General features: G+C 47.9%; 11 protein-coding genes across 11 annotated transcripts; 8 read left to right on the forward strand and 3 right to left on the reverse strand.

The window, feature by feature from the left end:
• Positions 1-262: 262 nt before the first annotated feature.
• On the forward strand, positions 263-3,418 carry I303_102297 (uncharacterized protein; the record flags this gene model as incomplete). The annotated part of the gene is made up of 2 exons (XM_018404922.1): positions 263-1,028; positions 1,125-3,418. 2 exons carry the CDS (start codon positions 263-265, stop codon positions 3,416-3,418), a joined length of 3,060 nt encoding a protein of 1,019 aa, XP_018265203.1.
• Positions 3,419-4,363: 945 nt separating this feature from the next.
• Positions 4,364-6,982, forward strand: I303_102298 (uncharacterized protein; the record flags this gene model as incomplete). Its single annotated transcript, XM_018404921.1, has 10 exons — positions 4,364-4,494; positions 4,665-4,709; positions 4,871-4,947; positions 5,083-5,183; positions 5,358-5,403; positions 5,510-5,606; positions 5,735-5,930; positions 6,109-6,226; positions 6,423-6,510; positions 6,685-6,982. 10 exons carry the CDS (start codon positions 4,364-4,366, stop codon positions 6,980-6,982), a joined length of 1,197 nt encoding a protein of 398 aa, XP_018265202.1.
• A 477-nt stretch (positions 6,983-7,459) lies between these two features.
• Positions 7,460-9,512, forward strand: I303_102299 (uncharacterized protein; the record flags this gene model as incomplete). Its single annotated transcript, XM_018404920.1, has 9 exons — positions 7,460-7,666; positions 7,885-8,193; positions 8,330-8,524; positions 8,615-8,644; positions 8,739-8,809; positions 8,889-8,916; positions 9,002-9,119; positions 9,195-9,370; positions 9,459-9,512. The coding sequence occupies 9 exons, from the start codon at positions 7,460-7,462 to the stop codon at positions 9,510-9,512; spliced, it is 1,188 nt and encodes a 395-aa protein (XP_018265201.1).
• A 250-nt stretch (positions 9,513-9,762) lies between these two features.
• On the reverse strand, positions 9,763-11,529 carry I303_102300 (uncharacterized protein; the record flags this gene model as incomplete). Its single annotated transcript, XM_018404919.1, has 1 exon — positions 9,763-11,529. The coding sequence occupies one exon, from the start codon at positions 11,527-11,529 to the stop codon at positions 9,763-9,765; it is 1,767 nt and encodes a 588-aa protein (XP_018265200.1).
• Positions 11,530-12,406: 877 nt separating this feature from the next.
• Positions 12,407-13,567, forward strand: I303_102301 (uncharacterized protein; the record flags this gene model as incomplete). The annotated part of the gene is made up of 1 exon (XM_018404918.1): positions 12,407-13,567. The coding sequence occupies one exon, from the start codon at positions 12,407-12,409 to the stop codon at positions 13,565-13,567; it is 1,161 nt and encodes a 386-aa protein (XP_018265199.1).
• A 333-nt stretch (positions 13,568-13,900) lies between these two features.
• On the forward strand, positions 13,901-14,641 carry I303_102302 (uncharacterized protein; the record flags this gene model as incomplete). Its single annotated transcript, XM_018404917.1, has 1 exon — positions 13,901-14,641. One exon carries the CDS (start codon positions 13,901-13,903, stop codon positions 14,639-14,641), a length of 741 nt encoding a protein of 246 aa, XP_018265198.1.
• A 126-nt stretch (positions 14,642-14,767) lies between these two features.
• I303_102303 (uncharacterized protein) lies at positions 14,768-15,352 on the forward strand (the record flags this gene model as incomplete). Its single annotated transcript, XM_018404916.1, has 1 exon — positions 14,768-15,352. One exon carries the CDS (start codon positions 14,768-14,770, stop codon positions 15,350-15,352), a length of 585 nt encoding a protein of 194 aa, XP_018265197.1.
• Positions 15,353-15,802: 450 nt separating this feature from the next.
• I303_102304 (uncharacterized protein) lies at positions 15,803-17,044 on the forward strand (the record flags this gene model as incomplete). The annotated part of the gene is made up of 2 exons (XM_018404915.2): positions 15,803-16,051; positions 16,127-17,044. 2 exons carry the CDS (start codon positions 15,803-15,805, stop codon positions 17,042-17,044), a joined length of 1,167 nt encoding a protein of 388 aa, XP_018265196.2.
• A 642-nt stretch (positions 17,045-17,686) lies between these two features.
• On the forward strand, positions 17,687-19,462 carry I303_102305 (uncharacterized protein; the record flags this gene model as incomplete). The annotated part of the gene is made up of 1 exon (XM_018404914.1): positions 17,687-19,462. One exon carries the CDS (start codon positions 17,687-17,689, stop codon positions 19,460-19,462), a length of 1,776 nt encoding a protein of 591 aa, XP_018265195.1.
• A 221-nt stretch (positions 19,463-19,683) lies between these two features.
• I303_102306 (uncharacterized protein) lies at positions 19,684-20,883 on the reverse strand (the record flags this gene model as incomplete). The annotated part of the gene is made up of 1 exon (XM_018404913.1): positions 19,684-20,883. One exon carries the CDS (start codon positions 20,881-20,883, stop codon positions 19,684-19,686), a length of 1,200 nt encoding a protein of 399 aa, XP_018265194.1.
• Positions 20,884-21,756: 873 nt separating this feature from the next.
• Positions 21,757-22,608, reverse strand: I303_102307 (uncharacterized protein; the record flags this gene model as incomplete). Its single annotated transcript, XM_018404912.1, has 1 exon — positions 21,757-22,608. The coding sequence occupies one exon, from the start codon at positions 22,606-22,608 to the stop codon at positions 21,757-21,759; it is 852 nt and encodes a 283-aa protein (XP_018265193.1).
• Between the last annotated feature and the right edge of the window lie 392 nt (positions 22,609-23,000).

A 23,000-nucleotide genomic window follows, 5' to 3' on the forward strand; every position in this document is an offset into this window, starting at 1 on the left:
ATGTCCGTTCTCATCAATTGTCACACCGTAGATGCAAGAGGATTGAAAAGAGGTTGTTCAAGCTTCCCATATCTACATGAATCACTCAATGACCTTCGAAGCCCAAGTATCTTCTGACAACTCTTTGACAGACACGCTCACGTAGCCTGCCGTCCAGTGCCATTCACCACAATTTACCCCCGCGGTCCCTCCGTGACGTTCGGCACTATCGTGTGTCTCTTTCCCCAACCTGACCATTAACGATCTTCGACACGCCTTCATAATGACCAACACCAGCTCAACACCCTCATCCTCCGCTCAATGGCACACCATATCCCCTCACACCCGCCCACTGACACTGACAGTCCTCGAACTTACCCCTCTGGCACTCACACTCTCTTTATCTCTCACGCCTCCTGCTCCTCCCTCACACACCCCCATCCCTCACTTGGTGCATAACAACCACCACACCCACGCTTCATCTCCTTCCCATTCGGCCAAATCGAAAAAGCGCGTTCACACCACTCCGCGGGGAAAGAGGCCCTCGGGCGCGGGAGGAGCGGAAAGTGAAGACGAAGAGGAAGATCATCCTGATTATTCTGCTTTGGTCGAAACTTCCTCTTTCAAGGACTTGCTTTCTCACGGCGTGGTAGTCAGCGTCAACGGGCAGCCGTGGTCGAGGATCTACGCACACGTAAGTGAAGACGAAGATGATGATCACGCACACCCGGGTGATTCAGAACTAGAATGGGAAGATGAGGAAACCACCAACACTGCCGTAGTAGTCAGCGATGAAGGAATAGAAGAAGGGTCGATAACCAGAAGAAGACCACGTAAACCGCGTTTTGCTTCGTCGGCGCAATCTGTGAATGATAAGGAACTGGTACTTAGTGGTACGAATGCCGGTAGTATGCGCAGGAAGGGCGGAAAAGAGAAGATGGACAAGGATAGAGCGGTAGTGGTCGTCTATGGTCTGAGTCCGGGTAAGGAGTATGAAGTGGAATTGCGAGTTGTTGGTCTTTTTAGTCAAGAAGGTGGAGATGGGATGGGTGAGTCTAGCATCCTACACTCAAGAATCCGGAATAATCTGGTCGGTCTCTCGGTATAACACAATGCTGACAAACTATGCGAATCACACTGCGTAGTCTCAACAAGCGTACTCATTCCACCGTCGCCATCACCCAACTCGGGGTTGCATCCTCGTTCGCGAGCCAATTCCCTCCGATCTCGCTCACGTCCTCGATCGAGGTCCAACTCTCTCACAGGAGGGAGCCCAGGTCATGTGCTCAATTCTGGCGCTTTGTCGCACACGAGATCGTCGGACGCAGTAGCCACACTCGATTCCGCTATATCGAACGATACTCTTTCCCCCGAATCAGCTACGATCATCCCTACACCTGTCCTGAACGCGGTCGACACCCAGACCGCTCAATTGAGACACCTCATTGCAACAGCTCACGCGGAGAAGGAACATTTACAAACCCAGATCAAAGAGGCCCGCCGTACTTCACAACGACAGGAAGCGGCACTAAAAGTAGAGATAGAGAACGTTAAGAAAGTGATCGAAAAAGCTGGTTCGATGGACTTGCGATCCAAGCAAAAAGCCCTGGCTACGCAGGAGCAGGTGAAACAAGCCTGGAACGGAGCTGAATCAGCTGAGAAGGAAGCGAATGATGTCGAGATGGGCCTGGACACCCTCGAGTCGAAACTGGAGGCTCTAAGGATCGAGGTGGATGCTTTCCAGCATGATTGGAAAGTCATGCAGAACCGGGAAGAGGACTTGAAGGAGAAAGACAAGAAGTCGAGGCTGGAGGAGGACAAGAAGTTGACCGAAGTGTTGAGTAAGATCGATAAGCTAAAAATGAAGAAGCAGAAGAAAGAATCGGAAAGAGCCGACTTGGAGAAGCGCTTGGAAGAGCTAGAACAGCAGAAGACCGAGGCTGAGAAGAAGAATAACGATGAGAGGAATAACAGGAAGAGTGCGGCTAGCTATTATGCTGCTGGGTATGGTCAACACGATCAACCTCATCAAGCTCAGGGTCACCATGCAAATCTGGGTGTGGCACAAGCACAAAGAAGTCTGAGTGCGCACCCTTCTCTGAATGGCTTGAATGGGCACTATGCAGCCGGTCCAGCATATCGACCAAGAGGAAACAACTTGCAGGGATATCAACCTCGATTCCCCTCTGCTGGATCTACATTACATCGACCGAGTCCCACACAACCTTCTCCGACGCATCCTAACAACTTTTATGCGATCCAGCACCCTGTCAACCCAAATTCTAGCACTTCACCTGCTTTCCGCCCGTCCGTGCCTTTACCTCATACGAAGAACAACCCTTCAAGATCCACCTCGGGACCTACACCCTCTGGTTCCACCGGTCAAAGTCAAGCGAGTGGTACTACAACCGGGACTGCAAGTGGAAGTGGAAGTGGTAGTGGGGTCAACGCAGCTGCATTACCTTTCCACCCTACGAATTTCCCCCCTTCCCCTTCGCTTGAGCACGCTCACACTAGCTCAGCAACCCATCACACGACTATGATGCCGCCGCAATTGCAACATCGGATCTACCTGCCCAATGTCCGACCTAGACCTACACCGAACTTCCATCCGCCACCAAGCGTGTTGGCCGAACAAGCCCAACAAGCCCAAGCTGCCAAATCGAACAATTCAAGTGGATCAGGTAATTCCCCTGCCTTGCCTCATACTGCTTCTGGTTCTGCATCTGCATCTGCGTCGGGCGAAGGATTGCGATCACCCAATACTTCTCCACCGGCTTTCCCTCCTCTTCCCGCTTCTCATTCTAACAGTAACTCAATCGCAAATACCGGTAACAATACCTCACACTCGAATTCGGGTAAATCACCAATCGGATCGTCTTCGACTTCTGGGAATGGTGCACCCGGTCCGAGTCTCGCATCAATCGTCACTCGAGCCGTACTGAGTCCTACGTCGCACTTGGCACAGCAAAGCCAAGCTGCGAATATAGGGAATGTAGCTTCGAGCGTGCTTAAACATCCTCCCCCTCTCCCAGCTGCTGCCGCTGCTCAAACGGGACATGGGGAGGTTTCGGAAGGGGGAGGAGGGGTAAGTAGGAAAAACTCAACGTCGACTTCAGCTTCGGCTTCGGTTTCGAATCCTACGCCACCTTCTTCAGCCAGATTATCTGCCGCCAATAATCCCACCAGCACGAATACAAATGTCAACGTATCAACGACAAGCACATCTGGGGAATTCCCACCGCTCAGTCCGACTTGGCCAATCCGCAGAGAAGGGACACCGCCTGTGGTGGGAAATATATGGGCTAGTGCAAGTGCTAGTACAAGTGCAAGTGCATTAGGAGGAGGAAAAGAGAATAGGGATAGTCCGGTTGGTCATGCTATACTGAAGAAACCTGAGAGAAGTGCGAGTGGTGGGGGTGCGGAGAGTACGGAGTGATAGTCATATGTAGCAGGGATGATGAGGTATCACTACTATGTAGTTGCATATAGTCAGTGATGGCAGTAATATACGCGAAGAAGTTGCATGTATTGTTCTGTATAAAACTCAAGAACGACTTCCAAGTGAGGATGGATATATGGTATATCCTCGGCGGCAATCGAGTATGGTATGGTTAAAGCGAACAAGGTTAATTAGGGCACTCTTATTTACTTTACCCTTAAACAACGCGCCCATGTCATGTTTGGTTCGTTTCATTCCATTTTGTTTTGTTGTTTATCCCTTCAAGCTCAGGTGAGCCAGGCTGAAATACCAATCTTGCAAGCCAGCTTGGGGACCAGCTTTCCCTAGGGATGAAACGACGGTCGATGCATGAGTTTGTCGGCCTTGCACTCTTATTCTGATATTCTGATTCCAATTTACACGACACGAAAAAGAAAGATCAAGATTCGATAGATACCAAAAGGAGCTCACGGTCCACGGTTCACGGTTCAGCACAAGCATCCTTTGTCCCTAGCTCCCTAGCTACCTAGATACTGGATAACTTCTTCTCTTCCAAAACATCGAACACCTCTTCCATCCTTGTCAACGAGTTGGCGGCTTCGAATCCGTCACTGAATTTAGATAGATCCATCCATCCATCAATCACCTTGACGACTTGACGACTTGACGACTTGACGAATTTGAATCGTCTTCCTCCCTCTCTGGCCCCTCTGACGTCAATCAAAAACATCAGACTGTCAACTCAACTGCACATCGCTCAGATTTGAACTCAGGCTTGGGATAGGGTTGAGCCAGTCTGAATTGAATATACGGCCTGACCTTTTCAGATCGTTTTGAACAATCAACAACATAAAAGAACAGCCGATCAATCAGTCAACTACCGAAGACTCTAGAAGAACAGCAATATCCAGATCCAGATCAATCAACAAAAGCCCAGTCAATATGATACCAACATCCACATCTACGTCTAAATGCCTCGCGATCGTTCTCGCCTTCGCCTTCGGCGCCAGCTTGGCTTATGTCGAAGGGGCGCAATACCCACTGACGGAGAGTCACAGTGGGACGGGATTCTTGTGAGTCTACAATTCCGAAAAGGTCGATCGTGAAAATCTCAAACACACTGTGATGCTCGTCTTCATCTCCATCTTCATGCTCGTTCTCGTGTTCACCTTCGATGACCCACTCGATCCGCAAGCTGCGCCAGAGGAGGAAACAAGCTGAAGGTAACTTACTCCATGAATAGCGACGGTTGGAAATTCCCTGTTGAACCTTATGATAATACCACCAAGTGAGTCGTCCCCTCTTTTCCATCTCTATCGCTTTGTCTGAATTCGTACCTCATCAGATCCCTCGTGAACACCTGCATCGCACAATGACTGTATCTCAATCGTTGTCCAGAACTGATGCTGATGTTGATGATGATGCTGACGCTGATTGATCCCCTCACAGCGGAGATACCTTCTGGGCTACCGCTCAAAATACATCTTTATTATACGTCAATGACGCGGGTCGAGCAGTGTTGAAAGGTGAGTTGTCGTCGGAGTCATCTGTCTCTCATCCACAATATCCAAATATTTTACTCGCATCTTTGCATCTTGCAGCGGCGCATCTCCGCGGTTACTGGACACGAGCAGACGCTGACACGCAATGATTTGTCTCAGTCGACAACACGACCTTCGTACCGTATAATGAAAAGCGATATGCACCGAAACTGTTCTCTAAGAATACTTATGGACCTGGAACGGTATTCGTCATGGACGCTGTGAGTATAGTCCATTCTTGGTCTATCCTCTTTCATCTTTCTTCCTTCATTCATATCTAATCTATCATATTGTGCCCGTCATACCCATCGTACGCATGGAAAAAAAGAATCATCAAAGATTACTCATTCTTGATCTCTGCTCGAGCGCTGATATGACAATACGACCTCGAACAGGTCCACGTCCCATATGGATGTTCAGTCTGGGGAGCTTTCTGGACTCGTGAGCTTTCATCATTTCTTCCAATTCCCCCGTCCTGAATGTATCACGCCAATCTCCTCGTATTGCGCATATTTTCGCTGACCGGTCCGTCTGTGACCTTATGTAGAAGGCGCAAATTGGCCTGCGGGCGGTGAAATCGACATATTCGAAGGTATAAACATGCGGAAAGAGAATATGATGGCTTTACATACTTCTGGCGGGACGTGAGTACTATCTCGTCAGCCGTTCAATGAGTCATACGTTATCCGGATGGACGCTTGCATATGGGGCCCTTATGTTCAGGAAATAAGAGAAAATAACGGAGGAAGCTGATTTCATAATCTCGTGCCAGATGCACCATTTCCAGCTCATCCTCCATGACGGGCCGGGTCGACGCTACCGACTGCGATCAATCCGCGAACTCCGGATCAGGATGTACGGTCTACGACCAGAACGAGAATTCGTACGGGGAGGCATTTGCGCAAGCTGGTGGGGGTGTGTATATTACGGAATGGACGAATGAAGCTATTAGGATTTGGTTCTTCTCCGTAAGTAGAGTCTGGGCTTCTTTTCACACCTCCATTTCCTATCCTTTTCTATGCCGTCAGGCAGACGATATCACACAGCACTGTTTCCTGATGAAAGGAAGATTGCGCCGAGAACACATGTCCTACTCATGTTTGTCAATGAGGAGTCGAGGCTGACTGTGACCTCTCGACCGATCAGCGATCCAACGTACCTAGCAGTGTCACCTCGACAGCAGAGAATTTCGATACCTCCTCGCTTGGTACACCCACTGCGGAATACTCGAACGCTTCTTGTGATTTAGCGACGTTGTTTGAGCGTGAGTCGAGTCGTGTTGAGCTAGTTCGACATGGGGTTTGATGGCTTAGAAAGTATTATCATGACAAATCGCTGATACGCTTTCTTCTCTTCGTCCGATAACACAGCTCAAACACTCAGTGAGCATCTTACAGTACCATTGTCTTCCATTCCAATCCCACGAAAGAATTGCCAGGCTGACGGAACATTGTATGTAGCTATCAATATCGCTCTTTGTGGTGATTTCGCCGGGTTACCTGCTTTGCTCGAACAGACTTGTCCGACATTAGCCGCTGACAAGACATGGTGGGTTTCTGCTTGGGGTTACGCACACATCATCGCCTGAGCTCTTTCCTCCGCCTTCGTTCCTCTGATTCAGGCTCTTTATGTCCCGACTATCTCTACTTACTACCTGCGAAAAAAGCGGAGTCAGTTTCCATGACCCTCGACTGGCAGAGCTGATATGAGACTGAATTGCAGCTACACAACATACGTAATCAACGACGCCTCGCAGACTTACGCTAACGCATACTTCGAGCTGAACTACATCAACGTATACACGACTAACAGCTCTGCTTCTGGCGATCTTCCCAGTCCAAGTGGGATTGGCAAATCGACAACTACGATCACTGCTGGAACTGGATCCAGGACTACTTCCGGAGTAGCTGGAGGAGCCACGAATGGGACCACTAACGCAAACAGCTCTGCGGGTAGGAACACCATTGGACGTTGGGGCTTGGCGGGATTAGTTGGTCTTGCATTTGGCCTGGCTCTGTGATTGATCCCTTCGCGAAATTATTCATAGAGGGTATCGAGGTAATGACATGCAAGGAACGAAGTTGGGCCGATCATAGGGATTGTTCAGGATAGATGGATCGATGGTTACACTATATATGATAACGACGCCAATGACATATTCACGAATGGGCATGGATCATCGTTTCTCGCATTGTCTCATTGCGTTATCCGCGCCGTACTGCCTATACATGCACTATGAATGACATTGTATCCGGAGATCATCTGGTTGTTGCAGTTGAGCAGTTCTCGATCCCGTTTGTTTGGTTCGCACCTGAACGCAAGTGTGACCTCCACCAAAAATCAACCGCGTAAGTTACCCCGTGTCCGCCGGCAAAACACAAATCAAGTCATTCTTGCTCTTCCTCTTCCTTCTTCTCCTCGCCTCCCTAGATGATCGAACGGGCGGTCGAACTCTTCGAAAAGCTAAGCTGACTCGATCTGATCTGATCATTCCGAGATGGACGAATCACTCTTACCTACCCTTCGCAGCCGAGTGACTCGTATAGTCGGGGAAGCAGCTCGTCCGGGCGGCCTGATCGACCAAGATGGCTTCACTATGAACGTCGCTCGATCTCGGTTGGAGGAGAGTATGGGGTTCGAGCAGGGTGAACTGGGTGAAAAGAGGTGGAAGAAGGTCGTTAAGGAGTTGGTTAATTGGGCTTTGGTATGTGTTTCTTCTTTTCACTTTGCTGGATGTCATCGTGAATGTCAGTCCCCTCAAGTCAGGTCAAGTCATATCAAGTCACGTCAGAACATAATTGAGAGAGTCCATGTTATCAACCCTCTTGACATAGTGATAGAGTCACGAGGCCACGAGGACGTCAAGTCGACCTCAGATAAAAGAGTCGACTTTACTGACCTTTTACCTCCCCACCTGCGCAGGATCAATTGGCACCGGACGATTCTGATGACGAGGTTGAATTACACAAAGCCTCAAGCTCGAAGAACCCTTTCCCTTCTCCTGAGTCATCGCCTTCACCCAAGAAGAGGAAGGCGACAGACTTAGTGAAGAGTGCAGCACAAGGGAAGAAGAGCCATACCTCGCAAAATTACTCAACGTCAAAGCGGGAGATGGAAAGGGACCCAGCGGACGAGCCGAAGACGAGACTCTCTTCCATGAAACAGAAAAAGCCGTCAAAGTCCAGTAGAAACAGTCCGAGCCCAGAGGCAGAAGAGGAAGAGGAGGAACAAGTGAGTCATCAACCCATGTCCGTTCCATTCCATTCCATTTCATTCGGACACCTCTGTTCCCCTACGTCCCCATCCCATTCAGCGTTAGATGGAAAGAGGAGCTGAGGCAGATCATGACATCAATCCCATTCGACAGGTAGAAGAAATCCGACAAGCTCGAATGTCAGATTCCATGTCTTCAGTGTACGATGAGCCCCCTTCGAGGTCAAAGTCAAAATCAAAATCGAAGAATTCTACGAAAGGATCGAAACAAAAGTCCAAGTCTGTCTTGTCGGATGAAGAAGATGAAGAAGAAAAGCCAGCAAAGAGGAAGAAAGGTACTGTGAACACGGTCAGTCACTTTAACGCTGAGGATTTCCTGTCGATGGAGTGCAAGTATATGGTAGTTGTCGGTACTGATTTTGCTTGATGTGCAATTCAGAAGGCGAAGAAGAAAGATCCGAATGAAGGTGTAGGTATCTATACCACAACTGTCCACCTGCACCAACTGTATTCTGCTTCGTGTGGATGTACGCTATGTAAAGGCTGATCTTGAGTACTCGTAGCTCTCACCGGACGAAGCTAGAGTTGCGGATCTGAAAAGGACAGTCGTAGCCTGTGGAGTGAGGAAACAATGGTATGTCCAACCAAATCGGCCTACATACCCCTACTGCGATGATATGGAAATGATAGCTGAGTTCGGCTGATGGTGGTAGGGCGAAGGAATTTGCGAATTGTCCCACGGTCCGTCAAGACCCATTGATCCCAACTGGAATCCTGGCTTGTACTTCAATCGCATTGTATTGGTACTGATTCATGCCGTTCTCAGACATCATCCCAAATACGGCACTTGCAAAACTTGTTATCGTCTCTCGGTATGAAGGGCACTCCGACCCTGGGCAAAGCGAAATCGCTGAAGGAAAAACGAGAATTAGCCCAAGAATTAGGTGAATCGCATTTCTTCTCCGCACTCCTGCTCGTCTCATAGTAAATGAGCTGACTGACTTGAGAATCACTCATAGACGACGTGACTACTTTCGAAGCTGCCAGAGGGGTATCTGCGGATACCGATACTCAGGCAAGAAGGACAAGGGGCTCAGTGAGCTCGCAGCCGACAAAAAAGAAAAGGAAGATTGTGGCGTCTGACGAGTCGGATGAAGAGGGCCAGGATGAGCCTGAAGAATTGGATAAAGAGGAGGTGAGTTGTCTATCCTCATATTCATTTTTTTAAGGTGCGATGGCTCTCGAGAGGGACGAGAGACATGTGCTGATGCGTTTCTTCGTAGTCTGCATTGGGCGCTGTCATGGATTTCCTTGGCGGGGACAGTGATTCTGACTGAGTGAAATGATCAGGACTCGCTGGATTCTAACAATGACCTCGAAAACTGACCTCGCCGATGAAACCTATTTTTGGTATAATTGTATAATACATCCAATCGTATCGCCACTATGTGACCTGTCATGTATACCTGATAGTGTTACACACAGCAAATCCCATACTCACAGTATGCCTTGTGCTTGGCAGACTGTCGAGTTCATGCTCAGACTTAAGCCTAGGAGGCTACCCAAACACACCCAGCATTCCCTGCATCAATCATCCTTTGACAGTATCCTGAAACTCCTTTCTAACCATGCACTTCTCGCTGCACTCCAATCATCCGTCAATTCATCTCCATGAGCCAGTATCATTCCATCATTTCCTAGGCGTGATGTCGAATCCCCCGAAGTTTCAGTCATAGCTGATGATCTCATACTCTCCTGAGTCAATCCTCGGAGACAAGGCAGATTAATTATCTCCACCACAGGCTTGATCTTTACCCTGTCCTTCTCCTTCTCCTTCTCCTTCCGCTTCTCCTTGTCGAGATCCAGTTGCGTGCATTGTACATTCTCCTGACACTGAGAGCTGACTTCCTCCTCGTTGGGGAAATAAGAGTTCCTTTCTATCCAATCGTCTTCCTCAACTTTCCTCAAGATCCAACTTAGACAATCCCAACAAGTGCGATCTACCAATTCCCAAGTCTCTCCAGCTCCACCCACAATCTCCTTCTTAGCCATCATCTTTGGGGAAACGTTGAAACACGCTGGATCTTGAGTACAGCTGTATTGGAAGATGAATCGTATTTTCTTGGTATTCGGTAATCCTTCTCCTCTTCCAGCTCCCCCTCCTGGTCCTGAGTCCGTTTCTAGATCACCTAAATTCGCCTTCAAATACTCAAATGCACTCATCTGTCCGATATCGGTCGTCTTCCCCGTCCCCATCGCTTGACTTAAGTCCGACTTGGAACTTGCATTCGGTGTTTGGGGCAGTTGTATGTGTACCGTAAATTCATCAAGGTACCATCCCTCACCAATACTCTTGATGTTCCGTCCTACCGTACTCGGATAAGTCGCTTTGATATCCAAACACACCTTTCTCGGCTTGAGATTCTGCTTGATATACCACATGTAATCTTCCATCAGGGTGGTCATGCTTATCTCGTCGTGGTCCATGAAATATTCCTCTTTCGATCCTTTGGAGGTATATCTCGAGGGACACCGTATATTCGAATTCAAGTATAACCCTTCCACCCCCTCCAGGAATCTTGGTTCTCTATCTTGACCATTGTCTTTTCCATGGGGTCCGGTATCGACATCAACATAGGATTCATGAGTGTGTCGCAGAGCGAACCCGTATCGCGAGATACTTGAAGCCGACTTGAGAGTCTCAGACAGATGATATAATCCCTCGAAGGACTCGATAGTTATACTCTTGACATTTTGCAAGTGATTGAATTTCCGGAGATGTACCGATAAGGCATCTTTCATCTTCAGATCTTTCAGGGGATCACCAACGAGATCGAGATCATCTACGTTTCTAATCTTGGTCAGGGCGTCATTTCGGTCCAGACTGTTCAGCTGGCGATGATGCTTGGCGCCCACACCTTCCCCTTCTTCAATCTTGCTCTTGGCATCTCTCATAACGCCACCACCACTCTTCTTTTTTCCTTGTCTACTCTCACCGCTTCCCCATTTACTCCACCACGCCCAACTTGATCTCTGCGACTCCCTTTCACGCTTGAGCTCTTTATCCCGCTCTTCTCGCTCCTTCGCCCATTGCGTATGAATCGCATTATACTCCAAGGGGAAATTCAAACCCTTGAAAAGTAATTTACTCGATCGACTGTCTAAGACGATATGGCAATACAAAGCCGGACTGAAGTGTTCGTAGCACTCCCTCGAGAGCCTCATAAGGCTCAGTAGCGTCGGCGCGCCGCATGATGTGGAAAAGGTCGATAAGAGGTGATCACATACCTCCTGGGGAAGGAGGGAAAGGTTGAACGGTGAGTTGTATCCATCGTTGGAGGGGTCGGCAGTCATACTGCCGTTGAATTCTTGGTTGGTAGAGACATAATGAGGCTCACTCAGAACTCTTGTGTGATATGTGATATATGTATGGCAGCGATGGTACGATGAACTCTACGATGATTTGCCTTTTGCTTCTCCGCTCAACAACGTTCGTCGTTCATTGGCAACCAGCTACTTCGGGAGCGGTCTGTGCGTTCGATCGAAGAAGTTGAGCGGCCTTCGCCGGGAGAGTGGTATGCTTGCCAAGAAGGCGGAGGAGTGCAAGCCAGAACACTCAGTTCTTATTGATTAATTGTATCCGTCGGCTGATTAGTATATATCACACTGTTGTTGTTTCGTTGTTGACCGGTTACTGGAAGAAGGGAGGAACCTTGCGTGAATGACAAGTGTCTCCAAGGCCTTGACTTCACATTGCGTTTCCTCCTGGATAGGGGTATAACCAAGTTTCCGATGCACCGATTCCTCATCAGATCTGAGCGAAGGCCTTGAGGTATCGGCGATAGTCCATTCCAAGACGGAGCAGACTCCTTCTACGCATCGTCAACGCGCATAGAACGCGAAACGCTTGTGGAGAAACTCCGACGTGAACAGTTGTACATCGGTCACTCGTAGACGCGTTCGTCCATTCCATTCACCGCGCCAAGTCGGCCGAAAATTTCTGGGTGTTTTATCAGATAAGATGGGGTTCAGGGTCCGAGCGAGATGACAAGATCAAAAATCGTACCAGTACATGTTAGTATCTCCAACAGTCCATCAGCAATTTCCATTTACCACTGTCTGCATTCACACAAAGAATACTGTGCTGAACTGAAACACCCTATCGACAGTTCCCAGATTGTACAAACCATTATCCAAGATCGACAAGTCTGCACCATCACCTCGCTTCGACATGGCCGGTTCATCAAGCGACCGTACACTCAATGACATCCAGGATCTAAACTCCCCTCTCAGCTTCGATCGCTTCCCTTCCGACATACTACATCTTCTATACCTCGCATTCGACGACTTGCCTCAAAGTGCGCTGCGAAACCTCATACAATGCTCCTGGGAGATGCACGATCGTTTCGCTCCGATACTATACGATTATATCAACATGGACAAAAGAAATACGAGAAGTCTTTTAGCGGGATTAGAACCACTGAATAAGCGTAAAGGTCGCAACAAGCTCGATCTACTTGCTCATACACGACACTTGACCATAACCGATCTTCCTGCGGCCGAACACCTCTCTCGAGCTCTGACCAAGCTATCGCCTACCCTTCCTTCTCGGTCACCTCCTTCTTCAGCCTCTCCCTCTACCTCAACCTCAACTTCAGTACGCCGACTTGCCCCACATACTCCTACCGCGCCATTCAGCGCCTTATATACCCTACATCTGACGGGCAAAGCTATAATGGGCTTAGCAGACATCTACAACGCTTCTTCATGGGGCTCATCCTCGTCCAACATCGCCTCGCAACCCATTCTACGAGCATTGCGGCATCATATCCGGCCTCAAGAAGTGGTCTTAGATTATCCAGATTGCATACTGAGTGTGCATATGCATTCATGCGTGGAAGAGGTGATTGCGCACCTGTGCGAAGGCTGGGATCTAGATCGATTAGTATGGAAGAACTTGCAACGGGCTTTAATTGGACCGGTGCCGAGAGCGAGGAAATCGGGATACCACTTCAAGCCTTGTAACCTACTACCTAGAGGTGGTCAGACTCACACTCTGGAGACAATTGTGACCGTTGAACATTCCCATGATCAGGCTCCTGGTCAGGGTCATGGGTGTAGCTATCATTACGATCAGATGATCTTGACATATTCCGCTTTCATCGAGCATCTTCAGAGGGTGCCGTGTGGAGGTGACATACCAAAAGGAGATGAGAATGACACCGGAATAGGAATCGGCCTGGAAATGAGGGGTTTGAGGTGCATATCTGTTGGAGAATGGAGAAGTGTCGTAGAAACGGTATATCATCGAATGGGAAAATCGAAAGCAGATGACAAGGGAGCGATTGCGCAATGGAATCATGCGAGAGTCAGCTTGGTAGCCGATGACTGAAAATCTGAAGCAGTACTGTATCAGATAGTAATCCAGAAGTGTACAGAGATGTGACCCAAAGGACGGTCTGAACAGTTGACGTCAGTCCCATCAAAGTTACAGTAATCTGAGTCAAGTCCAGTCAATTTAACATCAAACACCACGCGTCAGCTTGGAAATAACTTGCATACATATATAACAGCTCATTTCTCAAGTGATACTCTTCGCCACTGGTTTCTTTCCGGTACATTACAGATACAACAAGGTCGAGGCAGCTCCTAAAACAATCTAAACTCATCTATCTTATATTCCAGTATTTCATACCCAATCCGTATCCGTCTGAAGACCTCCACGATGGGCCCAAAACGTTCCAAAGCCACCAATGCGAAGACAAAGAAACAAAACCCAAGAAGTCGAGTCGCCGCCGTACCTGTCCAGACGATCTCGTTCTCAACCCTGCCTACCGAGGTTACCGATTTGATCTTCTTCCACATGATCAATCACTCCGAGAAAGACTTGTACAACTTCATTCAAGTTGCCCGAACCTGGTATACGAATCTGGTCCCGAAGCTCTACCGAGTTATCCTCGTTGACAAGAAAAATGTGGAGAAGGTGTTTTATGGATTGGATATTACCATGGACGATCCCGAGAGCTTCTACTCCGGATCCGGATCCGAATGCGATGATGGATCAGATGGCGAAGTAGACGGAGGAGGGAACGCCAAACCTATGCATGCGAAAGCCAATAGACCAAACACCAAGTCAGGCAGCACAAATGACAAGACTAAGACGGTGTGGAAATTCAACTTTGCAGCTGAAGATATCGCTTCACGAAAAGTCCAACATCTTCAAGCTGTCAGATCCCTGATCATCGGTGATTGGCAAGGCGGAAAAGCCATTGCTGCTGTCCTTGTGAATAACAAATCATCTTCTCACCTCTCTTCTGCTCCTTTCTCCCGAATCGAAACCTTGTCTTACGGATACGTATTCCTCAATTCCAGCCAATTTTATCCTGACTGCGCATGCGAAACTCAACCACGAAAGAATGACATCACACGACAGCTCGCCACACTCCGTTCTAAGCATATAACGTGACTGTACTGGAAACGAGATTTCACCTGAAACGAGAATCTTCACCATACGCTCGCTCAACCACGTGTTGAGAAGTCTTTCTATAGTGGCAATTCTCTTTACAGGTGAAATCTCGTTTTCGGTACAGTCATGTTATGCCTCAATTGGAGACCCTGGGTCAAATTTCATCCTGATGAAGATGGCTTCGACTCTTACATTGGCTTTTTGATCAACGACCACAAAGCACAGCTCGAATTCTTCACCTGGCACGGTATGGATAATTCAACCTTTTCGATCCCTTGGTTCCCTTCTTCTTGTCCCAAAATCACACTCACTTGCACCAGTTGTGGAGGGTTCGAACCGACACGTCGATCCATGTCATATGAAGATGATGACGACGAGCATGAGTGCCGATGTGCGTCAACATTGCAAGACATGGTGGAGTCGATTCGATCAAGGGTGCAACGATCCAAACAGCAAGTCTTTGTAACAGCGGAAATCGTCAATTTGACTTGCTTGGGCGGCTTGGAAGACTACGAGATCAACGCAGAAGGGAAGGTACTCGAGGAATCGACCAGAGGCAAATCCAAATCGAACAGTAATAGCAAATACAAAACCAATGACCAGGAAGCTACTTTCATGAAGAGTGCATCCAAAATGAATAAAGGGTATACTATCAAGGTGGTCAGTCTCATGGACGCCGAGCCCTGCATCTGCTGTGGTCAATATAATTAAGCGAGACAGCTCTACAACCATCAAGTCAAAGGATCAAGCAAGATTATTACCTAGCAAGAAGGAGAAGTCGGTATGGAATATAAAGTGAACTTGATGTAACCTGTTCTGTATGATAATCTAATTTATGTCAATCCATGTTATGTTATGCATTGTGTGATATGAGCACGGTGTTCTGTGGTGGTGAGAGCTGACGAGATGAGATCGAACATACACGTCATACAGTTTTATTGGTGCACTGACGTCCCACTGTACTGCATGACATGACGCCATCAGTGTGTGTATATGGTATAATACAGTATCTCACACGTCAACTCATGTCATTGCTTCTAAAACAAGGATATATATAAGCTGCATCTTTAAACGCATCCTCTCTTTACTCATCGCCGCCGTCTATCGCTCGTTTTTCATTCTGAAAGACCCACTCGCACCAAAATGACTAATAAAATCACCATGCTTCCTCTTGTCAATCTCCCATCCGACTTACATGCTTATCTCCTACGACACATTGCGGAATCTGTCGATGCTTTGACACTCACCAAGCTCGTGCGGGTGAATCACGACTTCTACGATCACTGCATTCCCGTCTTGTACAACAAGGTTGAAGTCAACAAAGCCAACGCTACCAAAGTATTCTATGGAATCAACTACGCTGTCATAGATGAAGCCAAATGGAAAGCCATGAGATCGAATCGTAAGAAGGTGAGTTTAAGTAAATTAACTATTCGTGACTGCGCTGACGAGATGTGTGCTATTATGTTATACTATACTGTAAAGTCATACAAGACCGTATTAGCCTCTCATCAGCGAAAGATCAAGGCTCTCAACAAGGTGAAGACTCTTAACATTTCCGACTTCGAAGGTGCCGAAGCCATCGCCTGCGCTCTCAGCAAGGATCACAAAGGTTATTTCGATGAAGTCAAACTCCGAGAATCCAAAGCAACTCCTTCCGAGAGGTCCATGGGTATCTTGTTACCTTGTATCCCCGATGGTCCAGCTGTTATCTTCACCAAGCTTGAAAATATCGCTCTTGGTCTCAGACTGCTCATGTCGCACCAGATCTACCCTCACTGCGCTCATCATGGCGAATTTCCCGCTGACCCAGTCGCTACCATGCTCAGCCAAGCCCTCGATTGTCAGAACGTATGCTACGACGCCCGAGCCTCAGAGAAACATCATGCGGGGGACGAAGCCTTCGGGTTGGCCATTGGACATATCGTCCGCGGATGGAAACGAAAGACTACTACCTGGCACGGTATCAACGAGTACCCGATGCCTTGTGGCTACAATAACCCCGCCTACCGACTTTACGTGAATAACGTGCATCCTACGATCGGCCTCTTAGATCACCTTACGGAGGATTACGATCCCCTCACGGCGTTTATCGCTTGGTACGTCGATATGGAGTATTGGTGCTGCGCCCATCCTAGGAAAGAGGAAAATTCTTACATCGAGATCGCATTCCCAAATTACGATGGGACCATGCCGAGAGTCCAGGATATTATCGATACGGCTATGGCGATTTACCTTGATATCTTCTGGGAACAGACTAGTGGGGAAGACGATATTGTAGACTGCATGCGAGCTGCCGAGAAGAGATGGGAGGAAAGGAAGGACACGGGTTGGATTGAGAAGCATTTGAAAGTGGTTGATCTGGACGAGAGTGAGGTTTGTGTTTGCTGTGGAACAAAGTAAGGTAAGTCAACGCGGCTTTCCGTCGTCCTTCTCGTCCGTCTCGTCGAAGTACCGATCAATCTTCACACGATGCTGACAATTTTATTGAATATGCTTTGGTGCTGACGTTCGTGCTCGCAGGTGAAAATAAAGCAGCAGCGGAAAGGCATTCACATAGGGGAATACGAGGCGGATCATGAGTAGTCAGGTTGGGGATCCTCCATGATTCTGCGAATTGTAGTTGGATAAGGGATTGTCCTCCATACGCAAGGTCTAGAGGGGACTGTCCGATCTCATCATATGTCATGCAATCTCGTGCTAAGTCATTCTTCCCGGTGCCGCTGTAGCTTGATGCAAGACAGGGTCCACGGTTATATGTAAGCTTATCTAAATTCCGGTTCGATAAGCGGCGATCACGTTCTTCAGTGCCAAGATCATCGAACCACCCAATCTATACTGACTCGCGCTTCTCACACCCAGTCCGCAAGACGATTGCTGATATGAGCCATGCATGCAAGGCTGAAGATCTTCCACTGGTGCAACCTTACTGTATTTCCGGTGCAAAAGCTCGAATGCGAACGTCTTTCGATGATTAGTGAAACATAGCAACAGCAGCAGCGATTTTACCCACTGACAGAACGACCTTCGAACAATACTGTAAACATGCCAGGCTTCCATGTCAACTTCCCTCACACTGAGCGATCGAGCACCAACGACTTTCCAAATGACAGCAGCATCCAACCTACAAGCTTAGACGTGGGCTTGCCCTCCGACGTATTAGAATACCTCATACCTATTCTTCGTGACACATGCGACCGATCAACACTCTACCACCTATCAATGGTCAATTACGAATTCTACCTCATCTTCTCAATCGCAATATACAGAAACCTCGAGATCAACAAATATAACATCCGAGAAGTGCTCGAAGGGATGTTATTACCCGCTGATACACGTGGAGACGGAGACGATGAATACGTGCTTCGCGCTGCGTTTCGTCTGATCAAGGAGCCTGTACCTACTTTCAGCGAGGAGGAGATCATAGATTCTTTGGGGTGTTTAGCTTTATGTTTCGGTCCGCGTAAAAAATCAAAATCAAATTCAACGCCAATTCCAAACCCCAGCCCCTCCAGACCGTACTCAAAGATGGGATTACACGAGCTGATCAGCGAGTCAGAACGACGGACCCAACAAAGGCGCGAAGCAGATTTAGTCAAATACGGCGGCCTGTCCTTCGCTGGGGATCTGACATCCGTATGGAATAGGCGTGTACGGCTGTTAAACTCGATTGAGAGGCTGTTGATACGGGATATGTATTCAGCAAGGGAGATAGCAGCTTACTTGGGACATACAAACGATGAATCGGGTCATAGTCAAGGTAGAAGTCAACCGAGTAAAAGTAAAATTGATGATACGCAGGACGGCCAATACGAGACACCGAGGGTATTCCAGAATATAAAGACCCTCTCATTAGGGTTTGAACTCCTCAGCACAGTCAAAGACCAAGTGGACGGGAAAGAGATCCGATATACAGACGAGTTATCAGGGCTGGCCCAACCCCCCAATTTCCTCAGGACGATTAATCGCCTAATGCATAAATTCCGACCGACCCATCTGTGCGGCAAGTGGAATATAACGAACGGGGTGGATAAAGATAAGATGCTATGGATGAGATATCTGGATGGGATGTGTAGTTCCTGGGAAGTGAAGACCTTTACTTGGCATCTCGATGCGAGGGTGCACAAGAAAAGAAAAGGATTTCTAAGGGGTCTCGGACGCGGTACCAAGGAAAACATTCAAATTGGAATTGGGACAAGTGGCGGGGATGATCATAAATCAAGCCAGAGCCAGAGTCGAAATCAGGGCGAAAATCAACGCCATCGTCAAGGTGTCTGTCATTCCGATATACTGAAACTAATCACCTCTGTCCCTCGGGTCACGATAATCTACGAGGATGGATACTGTCAAGCACAAGCATCGAACCAGGCTGTCGAGGAGAAAGAGAGCAAGTGCAATAGATGTTGGGGTGAGCTGGGGAGGTTGGCTGTGGAGATAGATCGTATGAGATACGGTGACCCAACATCGTCTTCGCCTGCAACCGCTCTTCCAGCTTATTCGAATGCTCAAGATCGGTCCATTGAAGTGATAGGATTGGACTGTCTTGGAGACCGGATCACGCTTGGCGATATAGCTCGGGCCGCGCTAGAAGCGATGAAGAGACAAGGGTTCGATGGGAGGGAAATCTCTCTTGCTAGAGCAAGATGGGCCGAAAGATACCTTTGGACGGCAAGCCATTTCAAGGTGAGAAGAAGCAATGTCTCAAGCAAGATGAAAGAAGACTGTATATCCTGTGCCGGAATTCAAGAGGATAAATACCCAGACTTCTTTTCGAATTGGGATCGGAATTATAAGAAGAGGCAAGCGACTCAAGAAGAATAATGTACAGTACTAAATTATCGTGTACAATCGCAAAAGCATGGTTCAGTCCAACGTACATACATGCACTCTCGTTCAGCTAATCATGTTCATTGTACCCTAATTAAACAACAGCCTAAATAGATCCATCAATCACATTCATCCTACACAAAGTACAGTATCTCATCGCTACGTGTAATCTAGTCAGGTTGCATTTGAGCGACATTGGATTATAATACCAAACATCATTTCTTATGACAGCAAATACAGCTGTCCGCTTCCTCGATGGCATGACCAACCAGATTCTCCTTCATCCACTTTGAGAGCATCACCACATATCCCTCGTCGTCCTTTCTCCAAGCGCGCCGTCTCCATGACAGATCTCCAAGCGTTAGAGTGACACCTTCACGATCAAGGTGCAGACCCAGACCAGTCGGGAGTACACTTCCAACGAGCTCCACCGTACAATTCTTGATCGCATCATGCACTTGCAAAATCTGCGTATCAAAGAGGGTAGACAAGATGATTTCTAAATTATGTCGACATGAGCAGAGTCCCCTCCGACCTCGTTGTGCTTTTCTACATTGGCAAGCCGGCAGAAAAGCTCGGACCTTCTTCAGGCTAGAATGGACAGCTGTTTTCAATTCCGATTCCGAATCCAGATTCGAGTGCGAGGTCGAGTTCGAGTGGGTCGATATGAGATACGGATAAAGGAAGAACCCGTGCGTAGTAAGCGTCTTCAGAGGCATCTGGGCGATAAAATCAATGAGGACGCCCAAAAATCGATCCGGTTGGAGATTGACGTCGACGAACGTTTCGCCATAGAGGTTTTCATGCGATATCGACATATGTGAGCTGAGATATAAGCAGAGATGTACCGGTTTCAATGCCTGGCCCAGAGCGCGGAACATTCGTTGAATATCCAAGTCCAGCTCAATCGGACGATCGTAATTCCCATAAATGGGATTTAGGAAGCTTGCTCCGAGGGAAAGGGTGGTCAATGACGAAAAAGGTGATGTTCCCGTTGATCGTCCAGGACTAATCGGTATCGCAGACCTATACGTGGGCGGAAACGAGCTGTCCATGGAGGGATTTAGGGCGTTGTCGGTGAGGAGATGGTTCTCTAAAGCTTCGGCTATCTTGAGGGGATACTCTGTAGCTTCTACCTTCAAATCGCGGATCACACCGAGAAGCTCAGCTTTGGTAAGCCTTCCTCTTGTTCCTGCTTTTACTGGGCAAGTGTGGGGGTCCAAGTCAAGGCCATACAAGAGGTCCTGCGATGTTCTGCTGGACCGGGGCAAGGTCGCCTTCTTGTACAACGCAGGAGCGAATACCCGATGGACCAAGCGTGAACAGCGAACGAGCTGAACGAGGTCTTCAGTGGCGAGGAGATCGAGGATGCATAATATCAAGTCGTTGGGCAGGTCGGTGAGCCTAGTCGACATTATGAACGGAGTTGACGGTGTGCAGCTATCTAGCTGTTTGACAATGGTCTGTTGAAGGCACTAAATTGGTTCGATCTCGTCGGAACCTGATGGAACAGAAAAAGATTGAAGACTGGAAGAAATTTGGATACAAATTGTTATCATCATGAATTCATAGGGGTCGTGCTGCTTACAATCAGGATGGAGACCATACTGCGAGGTGGCAAGGTCTCGGTTATTACTGTAGTCGTAAGCTATTGATTTTAGGTTGCCTGAGGCACGTGTAAATGTTGTACACATACTACCTGCTCCCCATTTTGATAGTACGACGCAATTGCTTGACTGCATATTCAGGGCAAAGCAGTAAACGAAAAGAAGAACAACGAGACATAGCATCGATTGGTATACAGTAATCTCGGAGGTCTTTTCGCGCTTATCAACAAGTTTCTTGATGTTCAATAACTGATGGACGATTGCCTAGTGAGACGATGGTCAGTGGGTATCAAGCCCTCACAGATGGCTACATGACTGATTGAAATGAAAATGAGTGTACGAGGCTATCCATAGTACGAGTATGCATCGAAGAAGTCAAACAGCTCAAAGCATACCGTACTTAATCTACATAAAAAAGTGGATAAAAGCCATTGGAGCGTATGGTAGTGGCATGTTACGCCGAATGCCGGATACGAGAACTCGCAGTCATGGAGCAATGTGTCCATGGAAAGGTCCATACACATGAACGTAAAAGGGCGCCTACTTGGGAACTGATCGTTCTTGCGAGAAGACAATAAATGGCAATAATCGCAGTTTACAGACTGTCCATTCGAGTGCCTACATTTCATTGTTCTTCAATGTCCGTCGGTGTATTGTATTCCGAGTACTATAGACCCCAAATCACCTATCACAACAACACACACAACGTTCGTCAATCTGCTGCGAAGTGATCTGAAACTTATCATTGGCCCAATCCAAATACCTTAAATCGTCCCAAACACCTTCTCCTCCGTCCGTACCTAGATGCGGCATAGCATTCATGACGTATCGATGGGTGTCTTTGATCGTATCGCGATATCTTATTCTACTCGGAATCAGAGTAACTCTGCATCCTTTCAAGGCGGGATCGAAATATCCCTTTCTCACGTCGTATATCCTCAAGATCGCTTCTCCCATTATCCAGTCTTCACACCCTTCTTGACACCCCCGATCTCCACCCCACCCTGCACCTGACGCCCAGCTACACGGGTGTATATGGCCCGGCATATACGCCCTGATGCTTTTGGTGACCGATCGGAATGCTCGGGGGTTGTAGAAGAAGAATCCATGACTTGTGATTGACGCTAGATCCCATTGAATCAGGCACGGAAGCATGATGAGAGGTAATTCCGAGCCTAAGTCGTGTTTGTATGGGACGTATGGGCCTGAGCGCAGACAGGCGACACACAAGTGTGTTGGTTTGAGGAAATGACCGAGAGTGACAAGCATTTGTTGTGCTTTATAATGATCGTATTCTCCCCAATAGAGCGTTTCGACCAGATCAGCTTCGAAAGCGATATTGATAACGTTGGTGAAAACGCGGAATTGTTGCTTGGTTCTCCTGTGAGGATCGTACAGATGATTGAGTTCATGATGGCTGGATGTACAGCCATAAGGAGCGCAAAGGATGGTAGAGCCATGCGAGTGTGGATCCAAGTACTGCGCAATGACGAACAGACTAGGCATATCTTCGATGATGAGAGTCTTCACCATGTTGAGCAGCTCCCGCTTGCTGTAGAACCTTTTTTGCCTGGGTGCTTTGCCGAGCAATACAAGACAGCTGCGTATGATTGGCAATAGTCTAGTTTGTGGGCGAGAAGTATAGCGAGATTGCTGTGATTTGCTTCTTTCGGTTGTCCCCTCGCCGTTCAGGCCAAGAAAGACTGAATGAGTATACTCTTTGCTGATCCGCATTCTTTCGTATAGAATCGGAGTGATATTCCTGTAGAGGTCGTATGAGCAGATCGTCAAGTAGTACATCTCTCTCGAGTTGAGGTGACGGCAGAGTGTACGAAGTAAGCTTAGCGGACCTCCAGAAGGTGTTCCTTTCTTGGTTGGAGGACGGAATTTCGAAGGTAAAGGCAAGAAGATCGAAGGTACCATCT

Source organism: Kwoniella dejecticola, chromosome 2 (assembly GCF_000512565.2).
Source record: "Kwoniella dejecticola CBS 10117 chromosome 2, complete sequence".
NCBI classification, from domain to species: Eukaryota; Fungi; Basidiomycota; class Tremellomycetes; order Tremellales; family Cryptococcaceae; genus Kwoniella; species Kwoniella dejecticola.